The 23,245-nt window shown below is 36.7% G+C and overlaps 1 protein-coding gene across 7 annotated transcripts in view; it reads left to right on the top strand.

The window, feature by feature from the left end:
- The window catches only part of HERC2 (HECT and RLD domain containing E3 ubiquitin protein ligase 2), a 114,208-nt gene that overhangs the window by 45,822 nt on the left and 45,141 nt on the right, over positions 1-23,245 (top strand). For all 7 annotated transcript variants that reach the window (XM_075737434.1, XM_075737423.1, XM_075737454.1 and 4 more), the window contains 31 exons: positions 261-446; positions 1,554-1,724; positions 1,825-1,928; positions 2,043-2,193; positions 2,675-2,889; positions 3,789-3,921; positions 4,031-4,158; positions 4,271-4,466; positions 5,068-5,204; positions 5,700-5,873; positions 5,951-6,087; positions 6,172-6,323; positions 6,717-6,908; positions 7,767-7,954; positions 8,434-8,626; positions 9,231-9,413; positions 9,997-10,181; positions 11,870-12,017; positions 12,110-12,306; positions 12,546-12,776; positions 13,519-13,654; positions 14,374-14,517; positions 15,966-16,108; positions 16,320-16,587; positions 16,745-16,887; positions 18,326-18,424; positions 18,520-18,688; positions 18,781-18,906; positions 19,657-19,765; positions 19,908-20,047; positions 21,715-21,905. In XM_075737434.1, coding sequence (XP_075593549.1) covers positions 261-446; positions 1,554-1,724; positions 1,825-1,928; positions 2,043-2,193; positions 2,675-2,889; positions 3,789-3,921; positions 4,031-4,158; positions 4,271-4,466; positions 5,068-5,204; positions 5,700-5,873; positions 5,951-6,087; positions 6,172-6,323; positions 6,717-6,908; positions 7,767-7,954; positions 8,434-8,626; positions 9,231-9,413; positions 9,997-10,181; positions 11,870-12,017; positions 12,110-12,306; positions 12,546-12,776; positions 13,519-13,654; positions 14,374-14,517; positions 15,966-16,108; positions 16,320-16,587; positions 16,745-16,887; positions 18,326-18,424; positions 18,520-18,688; positions 18,781-18,906; positions 19,657-19,765; positions 19,908-20,047; positions 21,715-21,905 — 5,069 coding nt within the window. The remainder of the gene's footprint in view (positions 1-260; positions 447-1,553; positions 1,725-1,824; positions 1,929-2,042; positions 2,194-2,674; positions 2,890-3,788; positions 3,922-4,030; positions 4,159-4,270; positions 4,467-5,067; positions 5,205-5,699; positions 5,874-5,950; positions 6,088-6,171; positions 6,324-6,716; positions 6,909-7,766; positions 7,955-8,433; positions 8,627-9,230; positions 9,414-9,996; positions 10,182-11,869; positions 12,018-12,109; positions 12,307-12,545; positions 12,777-13,518; positions 13,655-14,373; positions 14,518-15,965; positions 16,109-16,319; positions 16,588-16,744; positions 16,888-18,325; positions 18,425-18,519; positions 18,689-18,780; positions 18,907-19,656; positions 19,766-19,907; positions 20,048-21,714; positions 21,906-23,245) is intronic.

The raw sequence follows: 23,245 nt of genomic DNA on the forward strand, positions 1-23,245 counted from the left end.
GCTATCCTCCTTTCCTCCCCTTCCATGAAATAATAAAGTTATATTGTAGGTGTTCTTGAAAGTTCTAAATGACTAAAGAAGAGTCAATTTAATCTTGGTTGATGGGCAAGAAGGAGGGCAAATTTGATGGGGAAGGCAAGAGCTTTGTACTAAAGCGGTAATAGAAGGCAGAATGTATTGCTTTGTGATTTACTTCTGTGATGCTATAAATGTAGGTCTTGAGTTAAATCTGAGTATCTTCTGTGTTTTCTGTGTTTTAGGCATTCTTCTTCCAGAATTGGTGGTTTCTATAGTGCTACTCCTCAGTAAAAATGCTGGATTAATGCAGGAAGCTGGTGCTATCCCTCTGTTGGCTGGCTTGCTAGAACACCTAGACAGATTTAACCATTTAGCCCCTGGAAAGGACAGGGATGACAATGAGGATTTAGCATGGCCAGGAATAATGGGTATGTACTAGTAGCATCTGGACTATTTATGTTTTCATAAAGTAGCTATATAAAATGGTGACTTCATGAACTGCTCTCAGGAAGGGAATTCCACTTTACAAATTTTTATTACCCAATTAATATGGCAGTCATATGGCAGTGTTTATTTCTGTCAATAAATTCTTAAGGAAGTTATATATAGAGGTAGGATTAAACAGAGTACAAATGCAACTTTTTAAACAAGTGGTTCACATCATTTTCCACGTTTGAGCGTGAAAAGTTGCAGTGAAAACAGGAGTAGTACCTCTACGCATTTTGTTACTAAATTTTATCCCTAACATAAAGAGAGAGTAATGTGAAAGCTTTGAAATAAGGAAGTTTTCTTTTCCCAGGGAACTTTATAATACGAGCCGTGTCTGGGATGAAAAAGGGAAACAGGAAAAAATGCGCACTTCTGACTATGAGCATTTTACTGGTGGAGGGAGAAATGAAACATGGTTGGCATAACCCAAGAGAGCTAAAGTTCACACTGGTAGACTGGTGTGTTGGAGAGAAAAAAACTATGCGAAAATTCCGTTACTGGTTTAATAGAGCAAATGGAGATGAAGATGTGTGTGTGAACATTACTGTGATGATTCTGGCCTGGATGAAATTACTTTTATTTTGAAATAAATTACTGATGTGTAGATTGGAAGAGTTCTAATGTGTATGTAACCTTCTTTCTTTTATTTAAAAAAAGCCTAGATTTACCCTGAAATTGAATATACAGTCAATGCCTCGCAGGCAAACATGTAATAAAACTGAAGTAATTTTGAGGGAGAACCAGCTAGAGCAGTGATCGTTCTGCTCCACCTCCAAACAAAACAGCCATATAGTTAGGCAATACTAGGTCTTTGACAGTGTGACCTTGGAGATGAATGAATAAAAGAATACAGCATACAGACAATTTAAGTGCATAATATGTAGACAGGAACATATTAATATCCTTTTTGACTTTAGAGCATACCAAAATGCAAACAGCCTTTGTATAGATGTGAAGAATTTGGTTAGGCAACTATTAAAAGAATGTTAAAAAGCCACTTTCCATTTTTCTGTTGATAAATTGTCTATTCTGTTTTATATCTCTAGGTTCATTTTTTACTGGCCAGAGTTGCAGAAATAATGAGGAGGTGACACTTATACGTAAAGCCGATCTAGAGAATCACAACAAAGATGGAGGATTTTGGACAGTGATTGATGGGAAAGTGTATGATATAAAGGACTTCCAAACTCAGTCTTTAACTGGTGGTAGCATACTTGGTGAGAATCTGAATTAAAGACACAAATTACTTCTATTTCAAAATTAGATGTCATAAACAGATTTTTAGATAGTATACTGAATACCTCATTCTTTCATTAGCTCAGTTTGCAGGTGAGGACCCAGTTGTTGCTTTGGAAGCTGCTTTGCAATTTGAGGACACGCGGGAGTCAATGCATGCCTTCTGTGTTGGCCAGTATATGGAGGTAAAAATGTTATATATTAATGGAGGCACACTTTCTAAAGTAGAGTATTGCTTTGCTTTCGAAATTCTTGTTGGAGCTCAGTTCTAGCTTTTAACTCCTATTTCTTTTCATTAGCCTGACCAAGAAGTGATTACAACACCAGATCTCAGTACTTTGTCATCACCTCTAATAGACACAGAAAGGAATTTGGGTCTTCTCCTTGGACTGCACGCTTCCTACCTGGCAATGAGCACACCACTTTCTCCTCTGGAAGTTGAATGTGCTAGTAAGCAGAACTTCATTTTGAGCTTAAATAACGGATAAATACTTGTCAAAGCATGCAAGAAAGCCACAGGCCAAATAAATTAACTGGAAATCTAGCACCTCTTTACTTTTGCTGTCTTCTGAAGAAGTTATTTATTCTTAACATTAATTAACATGCTTATCAAGGTCCAATAATTTAGCAAGTTTTAAATGGGCACTAGATAATTTTGAACAGTTAAACATCAGGAATTGTGTAATATACAACATAGAATATTGGAAGAGAATGGAGACTCTGTATAGCACAGTTATCTCACTGATATATCTAAACAGGTAATGTTAATTGTTTCATAGTTGCAGAAACCATTTTTTTCTGTGAGAAAGTTTAGCAGCTCTTCCATTTGCTGAAACCTTGTTTGAAGCTGTGTATGCATTTTGAGTGAATTGTTGAGTCTCAATAGCTTAATCTTTCATCAGAATATACATTTGTCTTTTCTTTCTTTTAGAATGGTTGAAGTCATCGATCTTTTCTGGAGGCTTGCAAACTAGTCAGATTCATTACAGTTACAATGAAGAAAAAGATGAAGACCATTGCAGTTCCCCTGGCAACACTACCCCAAATAAATCAAAACTATATACGCATCGATTAACTTTGAGTGACCATTCACAACCTTTTCTCCAAGCTATTGCAGATAATAATATTCAGGATCACACTGTGAAAGTAAGCTCTCAATAGTTCTGTTTACCAAAACTGTTGCTGAAGGGTGACAGTGGTGGCCTGAAACGGTTTTGTTGGTGAAAATTCTCCAAAAGTTATAACAAAACAATTGAAAATGATATTTTAGAATTCTTTTTTGTGAAAGGAGTAGTTGAGTACTACTAATGGATAAAATTTGCATATTTCACTTAATAGCATAATAATGTAGCTTTCATTTGAATTTTTGAGAGTGAGAACTAAAAAATTTTGATGTGTTCTTACAAAAAAAATATAATGCATTACTTTCCTTGTCAAGGTTTATTAGTATTGACAGACCCTGCTCATCTCCAGTTGAACTAAGATAGAGTTTTCTTTGTCAAAGTGCAAATGTATTATGTGTCAGGTGCATGTATGCCTTTGTCTTAAAGTCTCTTTGTGCCTTGGGGTTCAGGTTTCACCTAGTTGGAATTGTGGATATTATAAAAAAACCCCTGATACTTACATTGATCACTGTCTTCTGTAGTATCTTCAGATTTTCTAATCTTTTGAGTTCAACTGCTTTATCAAAAAACCCCAAATAAGTCCTTGGGAGGATAGGATAGCAATAATAGTGAGTCAGAAGACAATTAAAAACTGTCTTAGGTGACCTGGTTGTCTCAGGAAAAGATAAAAGCAGTAGTAGCTTTGTTCCTTGAGCCATGTTGCTCTTTATACAATAATAATGATACAGGGCATTCTTTGTAGTACTGGGTTATAACTGCTGGGTATTAAATAGTGCATACTGTGTGGTGTATCTCGCTTCTGAATGTTAGTTCAGGTTGTGGAAGTTATTGGGTGTTATTTAAATGCTGACTGCAGTATTTTGGGTCCTTTCATTGTATTGAAAAAGAAAGTTAAATAGAGGTTGTTGTGTGTTTTTGTAGGACTTCTTGTGTCAAATAGAGAGATACTGTAAACAGTGTCACTTAACAACACCAATCACATTCCCTCCTGAGCATCCTGTGGAAGAAGTAGGACGTTTGTTATTATGTTGTCTTCTGAAGCATGAAGATTTGGGTAGGTAGGCTTGTGGTGTAGCTGTCCCTGAATGCATTTTGAACCAGTTTAAACTCTGCTATGGATGATTTTGGAAATGCATATTCAGAGATTTTGTTTTCCTGTTAAGGTCACGTAGCACTGTCTCTTGTTCATCCTGGTGCCCTTGGAGTTGACCAGGTAAAGCACAAAACCTTACCAAAATCTGTAGTGGATGTGTGTCGTGTTGTCTACCAAGCAAAATGCTCACTGATTAAGGTAAGCCTCTTACCTGCTGAAGTTTAGATTATTTTTAATTTGAAGTGTTTTATTAAAAATTCCATTTTATTGTATATTAAACAGTAACCTAATCTTTCAATGCCTTTTCTAGACCCATCAAGAACAAGGACGTTCTTATAAGGAAGTTTGTGCTCCTGTCATTGAACGTTTGAGATTCTTATTCAATGAACTACGTCCTGCAGTTTGCAATGATCTATCTATAATGTCTAAATTTAAACTTCTGAGTTCCTTGCCCCGATGGCGGAGGGTAGCTCAGAAAATAATTAGAGAAAAAAGGAAAAAAAGAGGTAAGGGAGCATTAATGTTGTATTTTCTTTGAAACAATGAAAATCAGTCTCATTCCAAGGTTTGTTGCTCTATATTTGAGACTCTTGTTAGCTAAAGCATCAAAGCCATTTGCTTTCTGCTGCATTTTCATGATTTTTTCTAAATCAGTGGTTACATGTCTGTTCTTATAGCAAAACCAGACAAACAAGAAGTCAAGTTTAGGTGAGGGCATCCTTCTTTGTGTTCCAGCATATTAAAAATGATCCAGTATCAGTCTCTCTGATTTGGTTTCAGTAAAGTTTAACTAGAAGTAGCATCTCACTAAAAATCATGTTTTATTAAAGCATTATAGTCAAAGAACTGTTTAACTGGAAATAAATTAATGTGGTGAACAAACATTGAAGTGCTTTTGAAATTGGTCTTTCAAGGTAAAAGCATATTGCAGATATTACCAGAGCTAATTTGATAATAATTGGACATAGAGTTCCCCAAGGGTACACTTCCATTTTATTACAGGCAGATCTTAGTCATTCTGCATGCTTAGGTTATCATGCAAACCTAAAAATGTGACACTGTAAAATATTATCACATTACATGAAAGAATAATTATTTTATTTCTAGTGCCGAAAAAATCTGAATCTGCTGATGTGGAGGAATCCAAAATTGGAAATGAAGAGAGTGATTTAGAAGAATCCTGTGTGGTACCTCACAGTCCTGTACCCATAGATAAAAGGCCCATACCAATCAAATCACCCAAGGTAGGATATCAGATTTTGAATCAACCTTGTGAATAAAAGTAAAAAGAGGAAAAAATATTATTTGAAGCATGATTGCTATAACTTGACATTTAATATTCTGATAATGGTGTTTGGTATAAGTATGCTGCACCGTTTTAGTGAAACCTGGAATAATTCTTAAAAATAAGCTTGTGTACTGCATGTTTAGAATATGTAAAGATACCTTCTCTATGTTTTAGATTATTGATAATCTTCGAAGTGTTCAGACAAAGCTTCATTTCAACATAAAAGGTTGTGATGGGTTACTTCCTCTTTTGAATATTAATGCATTTGAAATTTTATGTAGCAGTTCTAAAGATAATGAGTTACAAATACTACTAAGCTCTTTCCTTTGAAGAAATTTCCTTTTTTTTTTCATCCTCCTAGTATTTTTATTTGGTCATGGTTTTACATGAAATAGCTTATATTTTCAGTAATATAAAATTTGTTTTAAGTTGCTACCTTCCTGTTTTGCAGGATAAGTGGCAGCCACTTTTGAGTACAGTTACAGGTGTCCACAAATACAAATGGCTGAAGCAAAATGTCCAAGGCTTATATCCACAGTCTGCCCTCCTTAACACCATTGTTGAATTTGCACTTAAAGAAGAGCCAGTGGACGTAGAGAAGATGAGAAAATGTTTATTAAAACAGGTAAAATGAATGAAAATAGGCTTGCATGTATTAGCAATTAAAATGAGGATGACAATTTTTTTTTCTCTCTTTTGCAGTTGGAAAGAGCAGAAGTTCGTCTGGAGGGAATAGATACTATTCTGAAATTGGCAGCTAAAAATTTTTTGCTCCCATCTGTGCAGTATGCTATGTTCTGTGGATGGCAGAGGCTTATTCCAGAAGGAGCCAATATAGGGTAAAACTTTCTGTTGTTTTTGCTTTCACAGTTCTTCAGTAGGAAAAAAAAAATACTTACTGTTGCTGTTGTTTTTCTATGAAGGGAACCTCTTACCGACTGCTTGAAGGATGTCGATCTGATCCCACCGTTTAACAGAATGCTGTTAGAAGTAACTTTTGGAAAGTTGTACGCGTGGGCTATTCAGAATGTCCGGAACATCTTGCTAGATGCTAATGCAAAATTCAAAGAACTAGGTGAATCTCATTTTGTTGCTGTTGGCTTGGGAGAAAACTGTTTTAAATGAATATTGTTGCATTTTTTTTTTTTTTTAAAGTTCCCAGTAACAGGGATCCTAAAATCAGTTCCCTGAGAAATACTTTGTCCATGCATTGTTCTGCTCCTCCACTCACTTCTCAGTGTTTAAGAGAATGTTGCTGGTATCCCAGCAACAGGTCATTGGTTATTCATTAGTGACATTTTACCATTAAAATTAAATTATAAAAGGTTTCTTGGAACTTCAGCTTGTAAGTTCTTAAAGCCAAGCAGGGAATAAAATATATTTTAAACCATCAAACAAACCTATAACCTATCTGATTGTAGCTCCCAAATGTCAACTGACTTTGTTATTTATATTACTTTTGAATTAGGTGTGCAGCCTGTTCCTCTACAAACCATTACTAATGAGAATCCAGCAGGACCAAGTCTTGGGACTATTCCACAAGCACGTTTTCTGCTGGTCATGCTCAACATGCTGACACTGCAGCACGGTGCTAATACCTTGAGCCTCCTTCTTAACTCTGGCATGCTAGCATTGACACAAACAACACTGCGGCTGATAGGTACAAGATCTTCTTGTTTCTGGTTTGGAAAGAAGCACATGTTTCATAAATCTCCTGTATTTTTTTACCTGTTGGTGTACCCAGACTACAGAATGACTTTACTGCTTAAAGATGGGACTTGCTGCTTTTTACCTTTACCTGTGATACAAAATCCACATCTGTAAGCACAATTGAGAAGGGAGTTGGTTTGACTATAGCCTTTATTCTGTCATTATTTTTCTCTTAAGCGTTTGCTTTGGTCATCTTGTACTAGAGCTTAAGAGTGATAGTCTGGTTTTGGTGGAAACACTACAAATAAATTAAAAATGGAAAATTTAAAATGAAAACATTAAAAACTACCTACTTCCTACTCGTCAGTTTCATTTGTTCTACCTATTAAAACTGTTCCCAGTCTACATATTTAAGCTGAAAGCTTCCTTTGTTCTGTTATAGAAAGTTCTGTGGTGGTTTTTTTGCCATGGTTCAAGTTCTTCTGCTTTTTCTTTCTTTGTTTTCTTATATAATAGCAAATATTTGTTCTCATAACTTGTACTTAACTGGAGTGCTCATAAGTTTTGTTTTTTTTTTTTTTTTTTCCAAAAAATTCTTTTAGGAGAACCATTTAGCCACTGGACTTGTCATGTCTCTTGTTTGTCACTTATTATTGTTCAAAATTATGTATTTAAAGTCCTGTGCATTTAAAACTATTATATCCTAATTTCCTAAAAGCTCGTCTGACTGTATCACCTGTTATCAGCTTTCATATTTGTTATTGCTTTTATGTTGCAAACCTTATGTGCCTTAAAGTTTAAGTGTGACAAAAATATATATAAAAGCTTGCAGCTGGTTTTAAATTTTTTTCATGTTTTTTCCTCTTAGGACCTAGTTCTGACAACATTGAAGAAGATATGATTGCCTCTTCTCGTGGAGCTTCTGCTACAGTCCTAGAAGAGTCAAGAAAGGAAACTACACCTGTGCAGCTCCCTGTTTCTGGACCAGAGCTGGCAGCCATGATGAAAATTGGTACCAGAGTGGTGAGAGGGGTAGACTGGAAATGGGGTGATCAGGTACAACCTCTTTCATACAGGTTTGGGTGTGTTAAAATCTAAAGTCTCTATTCAGTGGACTGTCTGTGAATTTTATGTTCAAACTTTAAAGGTCATTTTACACTTTAAAGACTTGGAGTATTAGCATAAAATATATTAATTATTTACTTCACTTTTGGAGATGAAAATTCTTTTTTAGTGAGACACTGTTGATTCACAATTTAACAGGGCATTGGATCACTTGTTTGCTACATTATTATGCACCTCCAACTGGGCTTGTATGGCACATATATAGTGAAATAGATCTAAACATGAGTGTTGCTGCGGTTTACTGGGGTAATGTCTTTTGAAGATTGTGAAATGCTGTCCAACTTTATGCTGGATTTTGAAACATTATTGGAGGTTAGCAGCAAATAAGAGCAATAGCATTATTATTTGATGAACTTTGGATACAAATTAGTGTTGTTGGTTGTGTAATGTGAGCTGCTTTCTTCTGTCAGGATGGACCCCCTCCAGGTTTGGGTCGTGTGATTGGAGAACTGGGAGAAGATGGCTGGATTAGAGTGCAGTGGGACACTGGAAGTACAAATTCTTACAGAATGGGGAAAGAGGGAAAATATGATCTCAAACTAGCTGAGCCACCGCCGGCAACGCAGCCCACAACAGAGGATTCAGACACTGAGGATGATTCTGGTAAAAAAGCAATTTTTTTTTATAAAAGTGGAGGCAGGGTTTTAGTTGAATTCCAAAATCGATTTCTTACAATATGAAAAACCTTCTTTCACGGGAGAAAATGCTTCATCAAAGAAGATTAATTTAATAGATGTGCATTTCTGACCAGAATCTCTTTTAAGATAGCTTTACTGTGAGAAAGGAGGATAGAGAGAATGGTATCACATTTGTTGCATATTCATGGGCCAAAGAAAACAGTATTATCCAACTAAAATAGTTTCTCAGTTACAGATACCAGGAGGTATTTTAACATATGTTAATGCCATTCTAAAGTGTGTTTTTTATACGGCCTGATTATACATCTAGTCACACTACTTCCCTATTCTTGGCAGTGCATTTGGAATTTCTTTTAAGTTGTGTATGCTAGAGAATAACTTGAAAATATCTGCACAAAATACCTGATTTATATTTTGCTCTCGCAGTTGGAAATAAGGAATCTTCATGTCTAATCGTTGAGAAAATATTTACAACAAATTTCTCACATGTGGGGTTTTTTTCAGAACTCTCTGTGAAATAGATTAACACAATACTAATGTATTTCCTTGCCTTTTGTGTCTCCCTTCAGAAGGAGAACAAGTTGAAAGGAATCTCCACCCTACTTCCATGATGCTGACAAGTACAGTGAACCTGTTGCAGACACTGTGTCTCTCTGCTGGCGTCCATGCTGAAGTCATGCAAAGTGATGCTACTCGCACTTTGTGTGGTCTACTCCGTATGCTTGTGGAGAGTGGAACAATAGATAAATCAGGTATGTTATATAGAAACAGTCTGATTCAGCTATATGCTTCTGTTTCATGCTTTGTTGTCTTCTAACTTTGTAAAACTTTGTTACTAGTTTTTAATCCTTTAAGGCCAAAGGCTAGAAAGTGCATTTTCAGAGCTTTTAACATCTTAATTGTTAGCAAAAGTAACATAAATGATCTTGAGCATTCTTAGAACATAAGCAGTAAAAGCAGGAGAAATGCATGAGATGTGGAGCATCAGGGCGTGTATGGTTGGCTTACACAATTAATTTCTTAGCAGTCTTTTTCTGTTTGGGAGGAACAGTATGACTGGGTATGTCATATTCATTTCCATAGCTTCTTTGTAATTTGAGAAATAATGCTGTTATCTACTTTGAAATGAGGTAACAGTATAAGGATGAGAATTGTTTTAAAGGCTTTTTTAATAAAATTAATTACAGGCTCTAAAATTGAAGTTAATAGTTCATGTACATACAGTGGAGTAGCTCAGTGTTATGATTTGTCCAAAAAAGCCCTGTATAGTGTATAGAGAATTACGTAGCTGGCAGAAGAGTCAACTGTTACATGTATATATCTTTTTGTTTTTAGCTTCCTTGCCAAATAAATTAGTTTATAAAGAACAGCATAGGAGTTGGTGCACGTTGGGATTCATTCGAAGTATAGCACTCATGCCTCAGATGTGCAGCACTCTTAGTACATCTCAGTGGATAACTTTGCTAATGAAAATTGTTGAGGGGCATGAGTCTTTCACTGCTGCTTCGCTACAGAGACAGGTAATGTGTGTATTTCCAAATTACTTTGATAGGCAATGAATTTAGTAGACTTTAGTTGTCTTTTTTTTTTTTTTTAAAGTATTTTAAAAAACAGATGGGAAATGTCCTTAAATCAGTTTTTAATTAATTGGAAAAAGATAACATGTCGTCTTATTTTTTGGATTCATTGTTTTAAATATGTCTAAGTTTCTGAGCCTTCAGGGCACTACAGACTCCCTTGTTCTGTTGAAAGCCTGAAAGCTTTATACAGATGAGAGGCCAAAACAGTGTTCCAAAAATGTATTCCAGAAACTCCCATGTAACATATCCTAGAAGCTGAATTAAAAAAATAACAAAAAGATGGTTAGGAAAAATGTGCAATTTCATTTTAAAGTTATCAAACTGTGTATTATCTACTGTCCTTAATTCCATAGTAAACTGTTGTTACTGTTTTAATTACAATCTCTCTTAAGAAACTGCATCTTTGCATCTTATTTTGGTATTGTATTTCCATTGTCCTCTTTCCTCTTTTTTTTTTTTCCTTCCTTCCTTCCTTCCATCCATCTTGTAGTGCCTTTTTCAGGTACTTCCTCACTGTGGAATAACTCTTCCAAGTTTTAAGGCTCAGGGATCCAAAGATGATCTTAATCTTTTCCTTGATAAGGCATCAGCATTTTTTAACCTAAGCCTTGTGTCATAAAGGCCTGTGCATTTTTGTGTTGATATTCCAACAAATTCTTGCCAGTATTTTTAATATGATGAGACAGGTCACATCATCCAGGACTTAGTGCATTAGTCATCTCTGCTGTTCAGGGAATACTCGAGAGAAGTGAGCAGTCCTCATGTACCAGTCTAAATAACACAAAAAAGACAAGACCTTGAAGTTTTAGAAAGAGGTGTTATTGACAGAGGTTTACAAGAAGACAGATATCTTCGCTGTTACTGAGAGCTTGTATTGGTCTTCTGGGTAGAAGATGAGGAAGATCAAAACCTAAAATACTCATCTCTTCCAACCCAAACCATTCTGTGATTCTGTGATCAGAATATGCGACCCCACCTGCTCTTTGATACTGCAGTGCTGTGCCTTCCTGTGTTCCTCGTCAGTCCTGCCCTGAGTGTCTAGGTTTAGAGATGCCAGCCCGTTCCTTCTGTACTGTGTCAGAGGCCCTGGTTTCACAGTAACTGCTTTTGGGTGTCACTCTGGTTGCTTTTTGCTTTCTTGTATCATTCAGCTCTATATCTCATGATTTTGAATTATCATACCTTCATTGCAGAACACTTGGAAACTTTCATTCTGAAATACATCTTAGGACTAAGTTCTGAGTCTGGAATCTAAACGAATGTTCCCACTCTATATTCCTGTTTTTCTTATGTGTTTTAGTCCTTTACATTGTTTCCCTGTGTGTGTGTGTGTGTCTCGTGTCCTGAGTATTGAAGAGGTTGGATTCACTATATTAGTGAATGTGCCAAATTATGTGCCAATAAAATTGTTACTGACTTTGAACTGGCAGAGCTTCTTTTGAAATATTCCTTAGCAAACAGAACAAAAAATCAGTAGCTCTGTGATTTCCACAGCTGGAAAGAAATTGGCATTGTAGAAAGGAAGGCTAACTTTTAAAATGTCTTTCTTCTGTACTTAATATGTTTGAGAACTTCATTAATATTTGGTGACTTAGAATGGAATAACACTAATTTTGTTCTCTTTTTAGATCCTTGCTGTACATTTATTGAAAGCAGTACTTCCATCCTGGGATAAAAATGAAAGGTCAAGAGACATGAAATTTCTTGTAGAAAAACTGTTTGGATTTTTAGGCAGCCTGCTTAGTACTTGTTCTTCAGATATCCCGCTACTCAGAGGTAGAGGAGTTTTCCGTCAGTGTCTTGTTTTTATGTATAGAAAATGTGTGTGTGAAATTGATAACAGTTGTGCAATTGCTTTGTCTTTCCAGAATCTACTCTGAGGAGGAGAAAGGCCAGGCCCCAAGCATCTCTAACTGCCACTCACAGTAGTACTTTAGCAGAAGAGATAGTGGCACTGCTGAGGACACTCCATTCGCTCAGCCAGTGGAATGGACTCATAAACAAGTACATCAACTCTCAGCTAACCTCCATCACCCACATCTTTGCAGGAAAACAGTCAGAAGGGGTAGTTTCCACGTTTTAAAATAAGCTCATTTTTATAGCAATATTTATTTTGAAATTATAAATATTAAATGTTTGTAAACAATAATAAGCTTAACTTTGAAGCCATTATTGTATTTTTATATATATATATATTTGTGTTGTAATTTTTAAATTGAAGTATGTGTGATTAACTTTGTATTTTAAAGCAGATAGAAGTATATGTTTTCTCCCCACAGTTAGTTTTATTGTATTCTTTGTTAGGCTCTGTTGGATGACTACTTTCCTGACACTGAGAATCCAGAGGTGGGAGGCCTGATGGCAGTATTAGCGGTCATCGGTGGCATAGACAGTCGCTTGAGACTGGGTGGACAAGTAGTTCATGACGAATTTGGAGAAGGCACAGTGACACGCATCACCCCAAAAGGGAAAATCACTGTACAGTTCTATGACATGCGGACATGTAGAGTGTGCCCTCTGAATCAGCTAAAACCAGTAAGTTTGTTTTATTGAGGCTTTAATACAGGGAAGGGTATGGTTAAAGACTCTGATGTGGTGCAAAGAAAATCTTTGTTCTTCATTGCATAAACGTATTGACATTCAACACATACAACACTCTAAGTGCAAATCTAAGATGGTTCTCATGTGAAACTCTATAGCCCCTCTAATTCCCATCCTCATTTGTTGAGGAGGTGAAAGGAGAAGGAATTTGAGCTGAAGTCCTTTGACTTGAGGTACAATCCCAGCTCATAACCGTGTGAGTTACAGCTCTTACATGAGAGGAGCTTGTTTATTTATATTTAACTTGATTTGCTAACTAATGTAGAAACTCTTGAGCGTTTTCATTTAAATCTTAATCTGAAGTTGATTAATATGACTTTAGTGAAAGCACAGTCAAGGTGCCTGGTCTGCTTCAGGGACTGCAGTTCTTCCTTGCTCTGATTCAGTCTTGCTTTTTCACCAAGTAAACCTGCGATTGCGTGGTACAAATACAGACTTAAGAGCTATGTAGGGAATATAAATCCTCTCCAGTTGTTCCTGGTCAAGAGCAGTAAGATGAATGCTACTTTTTCTCTTTTTCAGTTAATAACCATTGAAACTTTTGTAGAATTTTGGAAAATGCTTATGTATTTGGTTTTTTTGTTTTGTGGTGGGGTTTTTTATGTGTGTGTATTTTGGTTTTTGGGGTTTTTTTTTTTTAAATTTTGTTTTGTCTGGTTCTTCCCCCACTGTCTAGCTTCCTGTTGTGGCTTTCAATGTGAACAACTTACCTTTCACTGAACCTATGCTATCCATTTGGGCTCAACTAGTAAATCTGGCTGGAAGTAAAATAGAAAAACAAAGAATGAAGTCTCCCAATCAGGGCCTTTCAGGTACAGTTGGGGATTTTATTGGGGTTTTTTTTTGTTTTGTTTTTAAATGTTGTGGATGCCCCCTGCCTGGAAGTGTTCAAGGCCAGGTTGGATGGGGCTTTGGGCATCCTGGCCTAGTGGAGGGGTAGAGGGTGTCCCTGTCCATGGCAGGGGAGTTGGAACTAGGTATCTTTAAGGTCTTTTCCAATCCAAACCATTCTGTGATTAATAGCTAAATATATTCTGGGAAAAGTACTGGTAACAGCAAACATACGTAAGAAAAAGAGTTTTCTGGAACCTTACCTTTTTTTAGTCAACATTGAATAATATGCACCTAAGAGACAAGTTTAGCTAGGAGATGAATTGCTGAGCACTGTAAGTGGAATACTGTTTTTACTTTGGCAAGAAAAAGTAAATAAGGTTTTGGGCTGGACTTTTGGTATTGAATTGTTTAAAATATTGAATGCATATAATATCTTAATTGCACTTACTGTGCTGTATGTCAGCTGTATGTCCAGGGTGTGAAAAGTAGGAAGTGGTGTTTTTAATATCTTAGAATGTGTACAGACTTTTTATCCAGGTGCTGCTCAAACTACCTCATATCACCAGTATTTCACAAGCTTTCACACATTGAGTTAAGATGTAAACTGATTTTTGGACTGAGGTTGCATGAATTGATAGCCTTTCTTCTCTAATACAAGAGATTCCTAGTGCTAATGGCTGCTTAATATTTCTGATAGGTCAAGTGGATTTGGATCTACTGCGATGCCAGCAATTAAAGTTGTACATACTGAAAGCAGGCCGAGCTCTGCTTTCTCACCAGGATACGCTAAGGCAGATCTTATCTCAGCCAGCTGTGCAGGAGTGTGCGTTAAATCCTGCAGGTATTCTGAAATGCAACCTGAGCGTGCTGCTGTTTGTTTAGATGGTAGATAGAGTATGTGACTATAACCTTTGCTAATGGCAGTTGGAGGGTAGAGATTAGGTTTGCCCTCTAAAGACTAAAAATTAAAAGTTAAAATTCAGGAATGTTTTAAACATACATTAAAAGCATTTTGACTTTTTAACTTAGGTTTTGAAGACTAAGTGGATCAAGTGTTTGAAGCTTGAAATATTGGAGTTAGCTAAATTTGTAAGTCTTCTATAGTTAGTAAGCTTTGTAAATAATTTAAAAAAAATTGTGGGTTTTTTGCAGTGGTTTATTTTTCTGTTTCAAAGCTTAAAGTATGAGTTCTCAATTGGCTATTCATCTTAGTTCAAATATTTTGCAGTTTCCAGTGAAACAAGTACCAGGATACAGTGTCTTAAGCATAATCTTCAAAGGAGTGTAAGGAATTGTAGTTTTAGTAATTTGAATTAATTCTCTATATACATTCATTCTACATATAAAATTAAGTAAAATAGCTCTGTCGGCTTTCAGGATAGCTATTGAAGTCCTTATAGTTCGTGTTCTTTTCGCATTTGTGAAGAAGGTAATGTCTTTAAATATATTAATATATTTGGTTTATTTGTATATTTCTGGGTGTTTTTGTCAGTTGCCAAATTTTAAATCAGCAGAATCGTTAGACTTTTTTTCCCAGGAGTGGAATGTGGTTTTACCTCTACCATCAGTTTTTAAGGGGACCCCCCCCCCACACACTTTTTTCTTTTTTTCTTTTCTTAACCAGAACAGCGTAAGTGCATGAGGACTATTAACTGTTTTGTTATTGTTTCAAATATGAGAACTTCCTTTTGTTGGAGTTAAATGAAGAGTGAGAACACTTTCCTGAGATAGCCACAGTTAAGATCTAGGACATGGGAATGTTTGTGCCAACAAGAATACAAAATCAACTATAAAAGTTGCAGAATCATAAGCCAGGTGATTCAAAAAAGGTGTACTCTTTTGAGGGGGCAATGAATACCTATAGGGAACTTTTCCCAAAAGGTGTGTTAGAGGAGGAAATGACTCAATCCAGAAAGTATGCACCATCGTTTTGGGGATCAATGAGATCATATAGACAACTAACAGGGTGATTTATCCTGGAAGGACCTCTGTACAATAATCTTATTGTAAAAAGGTGAACTCAGAAGATACTTGTGCAAATTCATTGTCCGCTGAGCAGTTTCCGCTAGACATGTTCTAGGTGGTGTTTAGCAAAGCTATTGTTTATCTACAAATTTCTCATTTGCTTGTTTTCTGTGGAGATTGTGGCACACATGATTTAATCTTAAAATGCATGATTCCTGTGAAGGAGAAATAACAAGGTGTTTCATCAACCCATAACCCCAGAATAAGTCTCCCAATTGACTTACATTACATGGTTTTGGTTAAAATAATGTTTTTTGTTTCAAGAGGATGGAGCAGTTGCCTCTCCCGACATAGGAGATATGTCTCCTGAAGGACCTCAGCCTCCCATGATTCTTTTACAGCAACTTTTGACAGCTGCTACACAACCATCACCTGTGAAAGCAATATTTGACAAACAAGAGCTTGAGGTACAGTCTGTGTTTTCTGCTAAGTAACCTAATAAAGAAGTCCATTTAATTCACATTCCAATTGAAACTTGTTAAGCTGTAGGTTTAGGAAAAAAAAAAAAGACACTGAACTCTTTTTGGCAAATAACCTTTAATTTCAGGCACACACACGTGCAAAAAACATGCTAAATATGCTTGTTTTACTTGGACTGATTTATTTGTTCTCATTTAGGCTGCTGCTTTGGCAGTATGCCAGTATCTGGCTGTAGAGTCTACACATCCTTCAACTCCAGTGTTTGAAGACTGTAGCTCTAGTGAAGCTACAACACCCATCACAGTGCAACATATCAGACCCACAAAAATGAAGAAACGCAAGCAATCTCCAATTCCACCCCTCCCCATTGTAGTTCAACTTATGGAAATGGGATTTCCTAGGAAAAACATAGAATTTGCACTAAAATCTCTGTCTGGAACCTCTGGAAGTGCTTCTGGATTACCAGGTATTTCATTTAGTTAAATTAGTGATGTTAGAAAAAAGGTTGCAAGCAGATGAAAATGCTACTTACAAGGGAGCAATTGTTACTTCTCTTTTTGGATACTATGCTAAGAATGTCATGGAATCCCGTAGAGACAGATTGAGTTTGTTTTCTGTATTAGGAGTGGAAGCCTTGGTTGGCTGGTTGTTGGATCACCCTGATGTTCAAATTACGGATCTCTCTGATGCCGATACTATCTCTGATGAATATTCAGATGAGGAAATAACAGAGGAGGTGGAAGAAGCTGAAGCCGCTTGCCCTGTAGTGAGTGTCAACTTACTAAAACCTAAGTCATGCTAGCTGGCTGCAAATTTTGTAATTCTTTCCTTTTATCAATTTGGTTAGAGTACAAGGACATTCTGCCATCCCAAGCTTTCAAAACTGTAACAAGGACCGTGTTTGCCATATGTTTCTGAGGCATGTCATAAAAGAACTCAAGAATAATCTATAAATATTTATGCATGAGTAGCACGGGAGAAGAGTGGAATGCAGGTAGATGTTTCGGTAGTGATAGCTATAAGCCTGATAGCTAGTCTCAGTTTCATCTAAAATAGTCAATGCTATAGTGTAATATTTGTAAAGGACTCAAATACTTATTTTTATTTTTTTTTAAATTTTTCCCCCACCTCCCTTCCTTTGGTCTGAAAAACAGATGTATTTTAGCTAAAAGAAATGACTGAGGAATTAGTGAATAAATAGCAAAAAGATGTCAGTGAAATAAACTAGCTTTTTCCTTATTAAAAACTATTTTCATTTATTGGTGATAAAATGACCTTTACAATGCCTATTGAGTGTGATGGCTTAAATGTAAATTTGCATTAGGCTTCTGTTGACTTTCAGGAACTGTTTCAGTAAGGATTTGCCAATAAAATTAAATGAGTTCTGTATTTTTATTTATTTTTTAAGGAGTTATGTTGAGTTTTGTGGCACATGTGCGATTTTGTGATTGAAAGAAATGCATTATATTTTGAAGGAAATAACCTTGACATTAAGTTCTGATATCTTTATCAGTATTGCATTGAGATACTGTGCCTCGAATGAAAAACTTCTAATGCTCAAAACAGAACAAAGTTTTGTTAAATTTCTCATTACAGCTGGAATGCAATAGTTCTCTTAAAAAAATTTAAGTTAGTCAAATCATGAAAGGAATAATTTCTGATAGCTACATCTTACATTTCTTGTCAGCTTGTTTTTTTTAAGGGAATACTTTAAATCACATTGTATTATATAACAAAAAAAAAAAAGAGTAGTGTACTTTAGGTAGGAGATTACCATTCACCACTGTGTTTTTGTTGTTTTTTTTTTTTTCCCTCACCAAACAAGTAGCCTAAGTAGTGGAACGTGAACATGTGTCTGCAAGGCTAAGTTGATTACACACAGATCTTATTGGATCTAATTTTCTTTGGCACGCAGATTTCATAATAGCAACTTGCAGCTTGTTTCACGCATTTTGAAAATTTGCAGCTACATTCCTTGACAAGTCATTTTGAAAGCTAAACTTTAGTTTAAAGTAAAGTAGATCATAAATGTTAGCCCTATAGTGAGTTGACCTGTTGAAGATTTTACCTGTTCTGGCATGCAGCTTGAATGTTATATGTGTGTGGTTTTGTTGGGCTATCTTCAGTCTCTGCTAACAATTTTATTTATCTGAATTGGAAACAAATTTTGTAACTGTTACATGTTTATTTTGGATTTTTTCCAGTCAAGTGGTGCCGTTGTAACAGAGAGCCAGACCTATAAGAAACGAGCTGATTTCTTAAGTAATGATGACTATGCTGTGTATGTGAGGGAGAATATCCAGGTAAGCATGATGATGAAAAGCTATATTGAAACTACTTTCCTTCTGGTACAAAACTGTTTACATAGTTATGGCATTCTGTTGTCCTTTTTCCCTAGGTGGGGATGATGGTTAGGTGCTGCAGAACCTACGAGGAGGTTTGTGAAGGAGATGTAGGCAAAGTTATTAAATTGGATCGAGATGGATTGCATGACCTGAACGTACAGTGTGATTGGCAGCAAAAGGGTGGTACTTACTGGGTCAGATATATCCATGTTGAGCTTTTAGGTAAGTTCACTGCTAACTGCTTTTTAATAAAAACCTGAATGATACACTAAGGAAAAACCCACTCACCATGCATTTATTCTTGCAACTGCCAGGATTCCCACCTCAGAGTTCTGCCTCTCATATCAAGATAGGTGACAAAGTGCGTGTGAAAAGCTCTGTTACCACACCCAAATACAAATGGGGATCAGTTACTCACCGAAGTGTGGGAGTTGTCAAAGGTATGTACAGTCAAAATGAGGTATGGGGAGGGAATAAAACTGGAAGCCACTCAGACTTTCTGCAGTGTTCAAGGAGAGAATCTTCTAGATACACTTACAAATCACACTGGTTTGTGTTTGCATGATAAGAGAGCACAGAATGCATTTGACGTCTGTGATGAATTTATAGACGCGTACTCTGTGGCAGCCCGTTTTGTTAGTGTGTTCACCTGCTTTTTGAGCCACTACATTCACATGCAGTGAAGGTCTTTAAGAATCCGTGCAGTTTCCTGTTGTAGTTCTCATTTATACTTTGGATGAACCACAAATGTTTTTTCTTTAAGAAGTAAATCTAACTTGAAGACTTCACATGAAAGTGAGGAAAAAGTGGCGTGCAATAGTTTCAAGCTGTAACGGATGTCATAGAAGTAATCTGTGGGGCATAGATTCTTTGAAGGAGTACAGATTTTGGTCATGCTATATTTGTGCTTAGAAGTACTCTCTTCTTTTGGGGACTGTTTTTAAAAAAATTGAGTCAAGGAATTTAAATAGAATAATATATATTTTTAAAAAAATCTTTAGAAATCCCTTTTCCTCTGCCCTTTTCCAAGGCTATCTGATTAGGTTAATAACATCATTCCATTAAAATAAAAGATTACTTTCCAAGCTACTTTTATTACGTGTTTCTGCACTGATGTGGCACTAGACACTTTCTGCTTCATTTTAGAGAGATTTGCAACAGATTGTATTTTCTGCATGTTTTTGTGACAGCTTTTAGCGCCAATGGAAAAGATGTCATTGTAGACTTTCCTCAGCAGTCTCACTGGACTGGCTTATTGTCAGAAATGGAACTGGTCCCCAGCATTCATCCTGGAGTCACGTAAGTGATGATCTAAATTTTTCTAATATAGATGGGTTATTCTTTTGTCTTACTGTCTTGATTCTGTTATCTTGACTGGTGTTACAGTTAACTTGCCATGAAACTGGTAGAAATATATTTACTTGTTCTTTTGTGAAATCAGGTGTGATGGCTGTCAGATGTTTCCTATCAATGGGCCTAGATTCAAATGCAGAAACTGTGATGATTTTGACTTTTGTGAAACTTGTTTTAAAACCAGGAAGCATAACACCCGACATACTTTTGGCAGAATAAATGAACCAGGTAAGTTTCAGAATCTATGTGTTTCCTAGATTAATTAAAATGCATTGAATTTGTTTTTAAAGAAAAGCAGTTTTAAGTTTTGGCTCCTTAACATAATGAAAAATTAGTGTTTGGACTGGCCCTCTAGACAACAAAACTTTTTTAGCAGATCACAGCACTACTACAGTTGCGGATGGTGGACCCTTAAGCTTTCTTCGCAATGTTTAAAAAAAAAAAAAAAAAGGCTATTTGACAGTAACTCTTTGTGTCAGAACTGAGTTTTCAGCTACACGAAGAGTAAAACGTATAATTCTTTAATCCTTCTGCTGTTTGCTATCAGCCTAAGTGTAGGTGAATGGAATCCTCATGACAGCAGGTGCAGCTTAAAATACCGAAGATACCTTCTTACACCTCAGTTGCTCTTCAACAAATTTGCCTATTAGTGTGTGATGGCTGTTGCCTCATTTCTTCCATGATGTGGACACTCCAGAGAGGTGTGGTAGGAAGGGGAAGCCTGTTTGAAAGACTTGTCAGAATTTTTTATTTCTAGGGCAAGAACAGGTGTAGCCATTTTAACTCCAAAACTTCTGGGTTTTACATTATTATGCAAAACTTACCTGATACTAGCTTTTTCTTTTTCTCTCCACCTGTCTAAAAATCAGTCTGATCCCTTCAGGTGATGCTCGCTTCTGGACTAAACCTCTTCATGTTTACACATAGCCAGTATAATTAGTTTGGAAAATGAATAAAACTGATTCCCTGCTAGAACTCATGAACATGCATTGCATGTGTATGATGGTCTAAAGGGCAAAAAACCTTTCCGTTAAGAAATCGGTTAATATGGTTGTACAGCTAGTATAGTGTGAATCTATAATACTTCCTGTTGCCCTGGACAGGGTAGAGGAGTTACAATGTTCTTTTAGTCAGCCTTTCTAGATGCTACAAAGACCAGTGAAGGGATGTAGAAGTGTTTTTTTGCAGGGATGAAATCAACTCGCTAAACCACCTCATTCTTGAACAAGATTTGGAAATTTTGAGTGTTCTATGTTAGCTATGCCTATTCTTCCGTAAGGGTTTTCTGTTGAGGGTTGGTTGCATATTTTTTGTGTGCTAGAGTGGTGTACAAAGTTCATGTGCTGTGGGCCTGTGTTTTGAAGTACATATCACCGTAAATTTTGATTTTTGTTTCAAAAGGAAGGACCCTTTCAAGTGGCTATTTAGTCAAGAAAGTTACTCTCTTAAGGATTCTGTCAGTTTAAAGATTTCATGCCCCTGTAATGTTTGATCATTAGATTTTAGGAATTACTCTTAGTGTCTTACATTCCTAAAGAGAGTAATTTTCCTTAATTTTTTTAATGTTTATTTTTTACTAAATTATGCTTGGTTTCTTGGGACAAATCAATCGTAAGTGTAAGAATAGAAAGTGTGACTATTGCAAACGACAGGCACGAAAACTTGTCGTTGGGTAAAGTGGTGAAATTCCTTTGAAAAAAACCCATAAATCTTGAGCTATACCCTTTAAGCGTGAGTAGTATTACCATACCTGTGTGACATGTTTCTGAATCCTACTTTTAGACTACATACCTGAAATCTTTGACTTGTTATACTTCCTTTCACATTGCTTGTGGGTTTAATAAAAGCAATTTTCTTTGAGATGTACATGCGTAATATTTTGCTTAACCATGCAGGTCAGTCTCCGGTGTTTTGTGGGCGTTCTGGAAAGCAGTTGAAGAGGCGGCATAGTAGCCAGCGGGGAATGTTACTGGATGATTGGTCAAGAATAGTTAAGAATTTGAATGTCTCATCCTCTGTGAATCAGGCTTCACGTCTTATTGATGGTAGTGAGCAGTGCTGGCAGTCTTCTGGCTCACAAGGAAAGGTAACTTTAAGCCAGAACTGTTTTATTCTGGCATACTTTCTTCTTTAAAGGATAAGTATTTACCTTAGTGAAATATATTTGTTTGTTACCTTTGTGTAAGATAGAAGAGTAGTAAAAACAGATATCTGAAGTACAAAACTATTTCTTCATAGTAAATGTGCCTATTTTTTAAAGCTGTGCATCATCTTCCTAATTATCTCATGTGAATTATAAGGAGCTTCTGTGATTTTTGAAATACAGGGTAATTATTCTGTAATTGGTTATATGGTTACAATTGCCTTTTCAGTATAACAACTGATAATAATTGCTTGTAACAATCGCATGGATTATATTTTACTGAAGTGAATTTGTTGCAATACGAAAAGCACCTGTGCTCTCACTAGCTAAAACAGTCTCCAAACACTCCCTCACTTGCATAGAATCTTAGAATATCTTGATCCCATAAGGATCATTGAGTCCAAGTCCCTGCTCCTCATAGGACTACCTAAAACTAAACCATATGACTAAGAGCATCATCCAGACGATCCTTGAACTCTGACAGGCTTGGTGCCATGACCACTTCCCTGGGGAACCTGTTCCAGGGACCGACCACCTTCTCAGTGAATAACCTTTTCCTAATGTCCAAACTGAACTTCCCCTGACGCAAGCTTCATTCCATTTCCTTGTGTCCTATCCCTGGTCACCAGAGAGGCAGCGGAGGGAGAGGTGCTGATCTCCTCTCTTGAGGAAGGTGTAGATGGCAATGAGATCTCCCCTCAACCTTTTCTTCTGCAAGCTCAACAAACCAAGTGACCTCGTAAGTCTTGGCCTTAAAGCCTTTCACCATCTTGGTTGCCCTCCTCTGGACACACTCTAATCATTTGATGTCCTTCTTATTTTTGAGGCACCCAAAACTGCACACAGTACTCAAGGTGGGGCCACACTAGTGTATGTTGGGACAATCGCCTCCCTCGACTGGCTGGCTGTGTTGTGCTGTGCTTGATGTGCCCCAGCACACAGTTGGTCCTTTTGGCTGCCAGGGCACTCTGACTCGTACTCAACTTGCCAGCAACCCAAACACCCCAATCGCTTTCCATGGGGCTGCTCTCCAGCCTCTTGTCACCGAGTTTGTATGTATAAGCAGGTTTACGCCATTCCAGGTGGAGAATCTGGCACTTGCTCTTAAATTTCATATGATTGGTGATTGCCCAGCTCTCTAGTGTATCCAGATCTCTCTGTAAGGCATCTCTACCCTTGAAGGAGTCTACAGCTGCTCCTAGTCTAGTGTCATCGGCAAACTTGCTTAATGTGCATTTGACTCCTGTGTCCAGATCATTTATAAAAGCATATAAGCATTGTTC

This window comes from Balearica regulorum, chromosome 1, assembly GCF_011004875.1.
Source record: "Balearica regulorum gibbericeps isolate bBalReg1 chromosome 1, bBalReg1.pri, whole genome shotgun sequence".
NCBI classification, from domain to species: Eukaryota; Metazoa; Chordata; class Aves; order Gruiformes; family Gruidae; genus Balearica; species Balearica regulorum.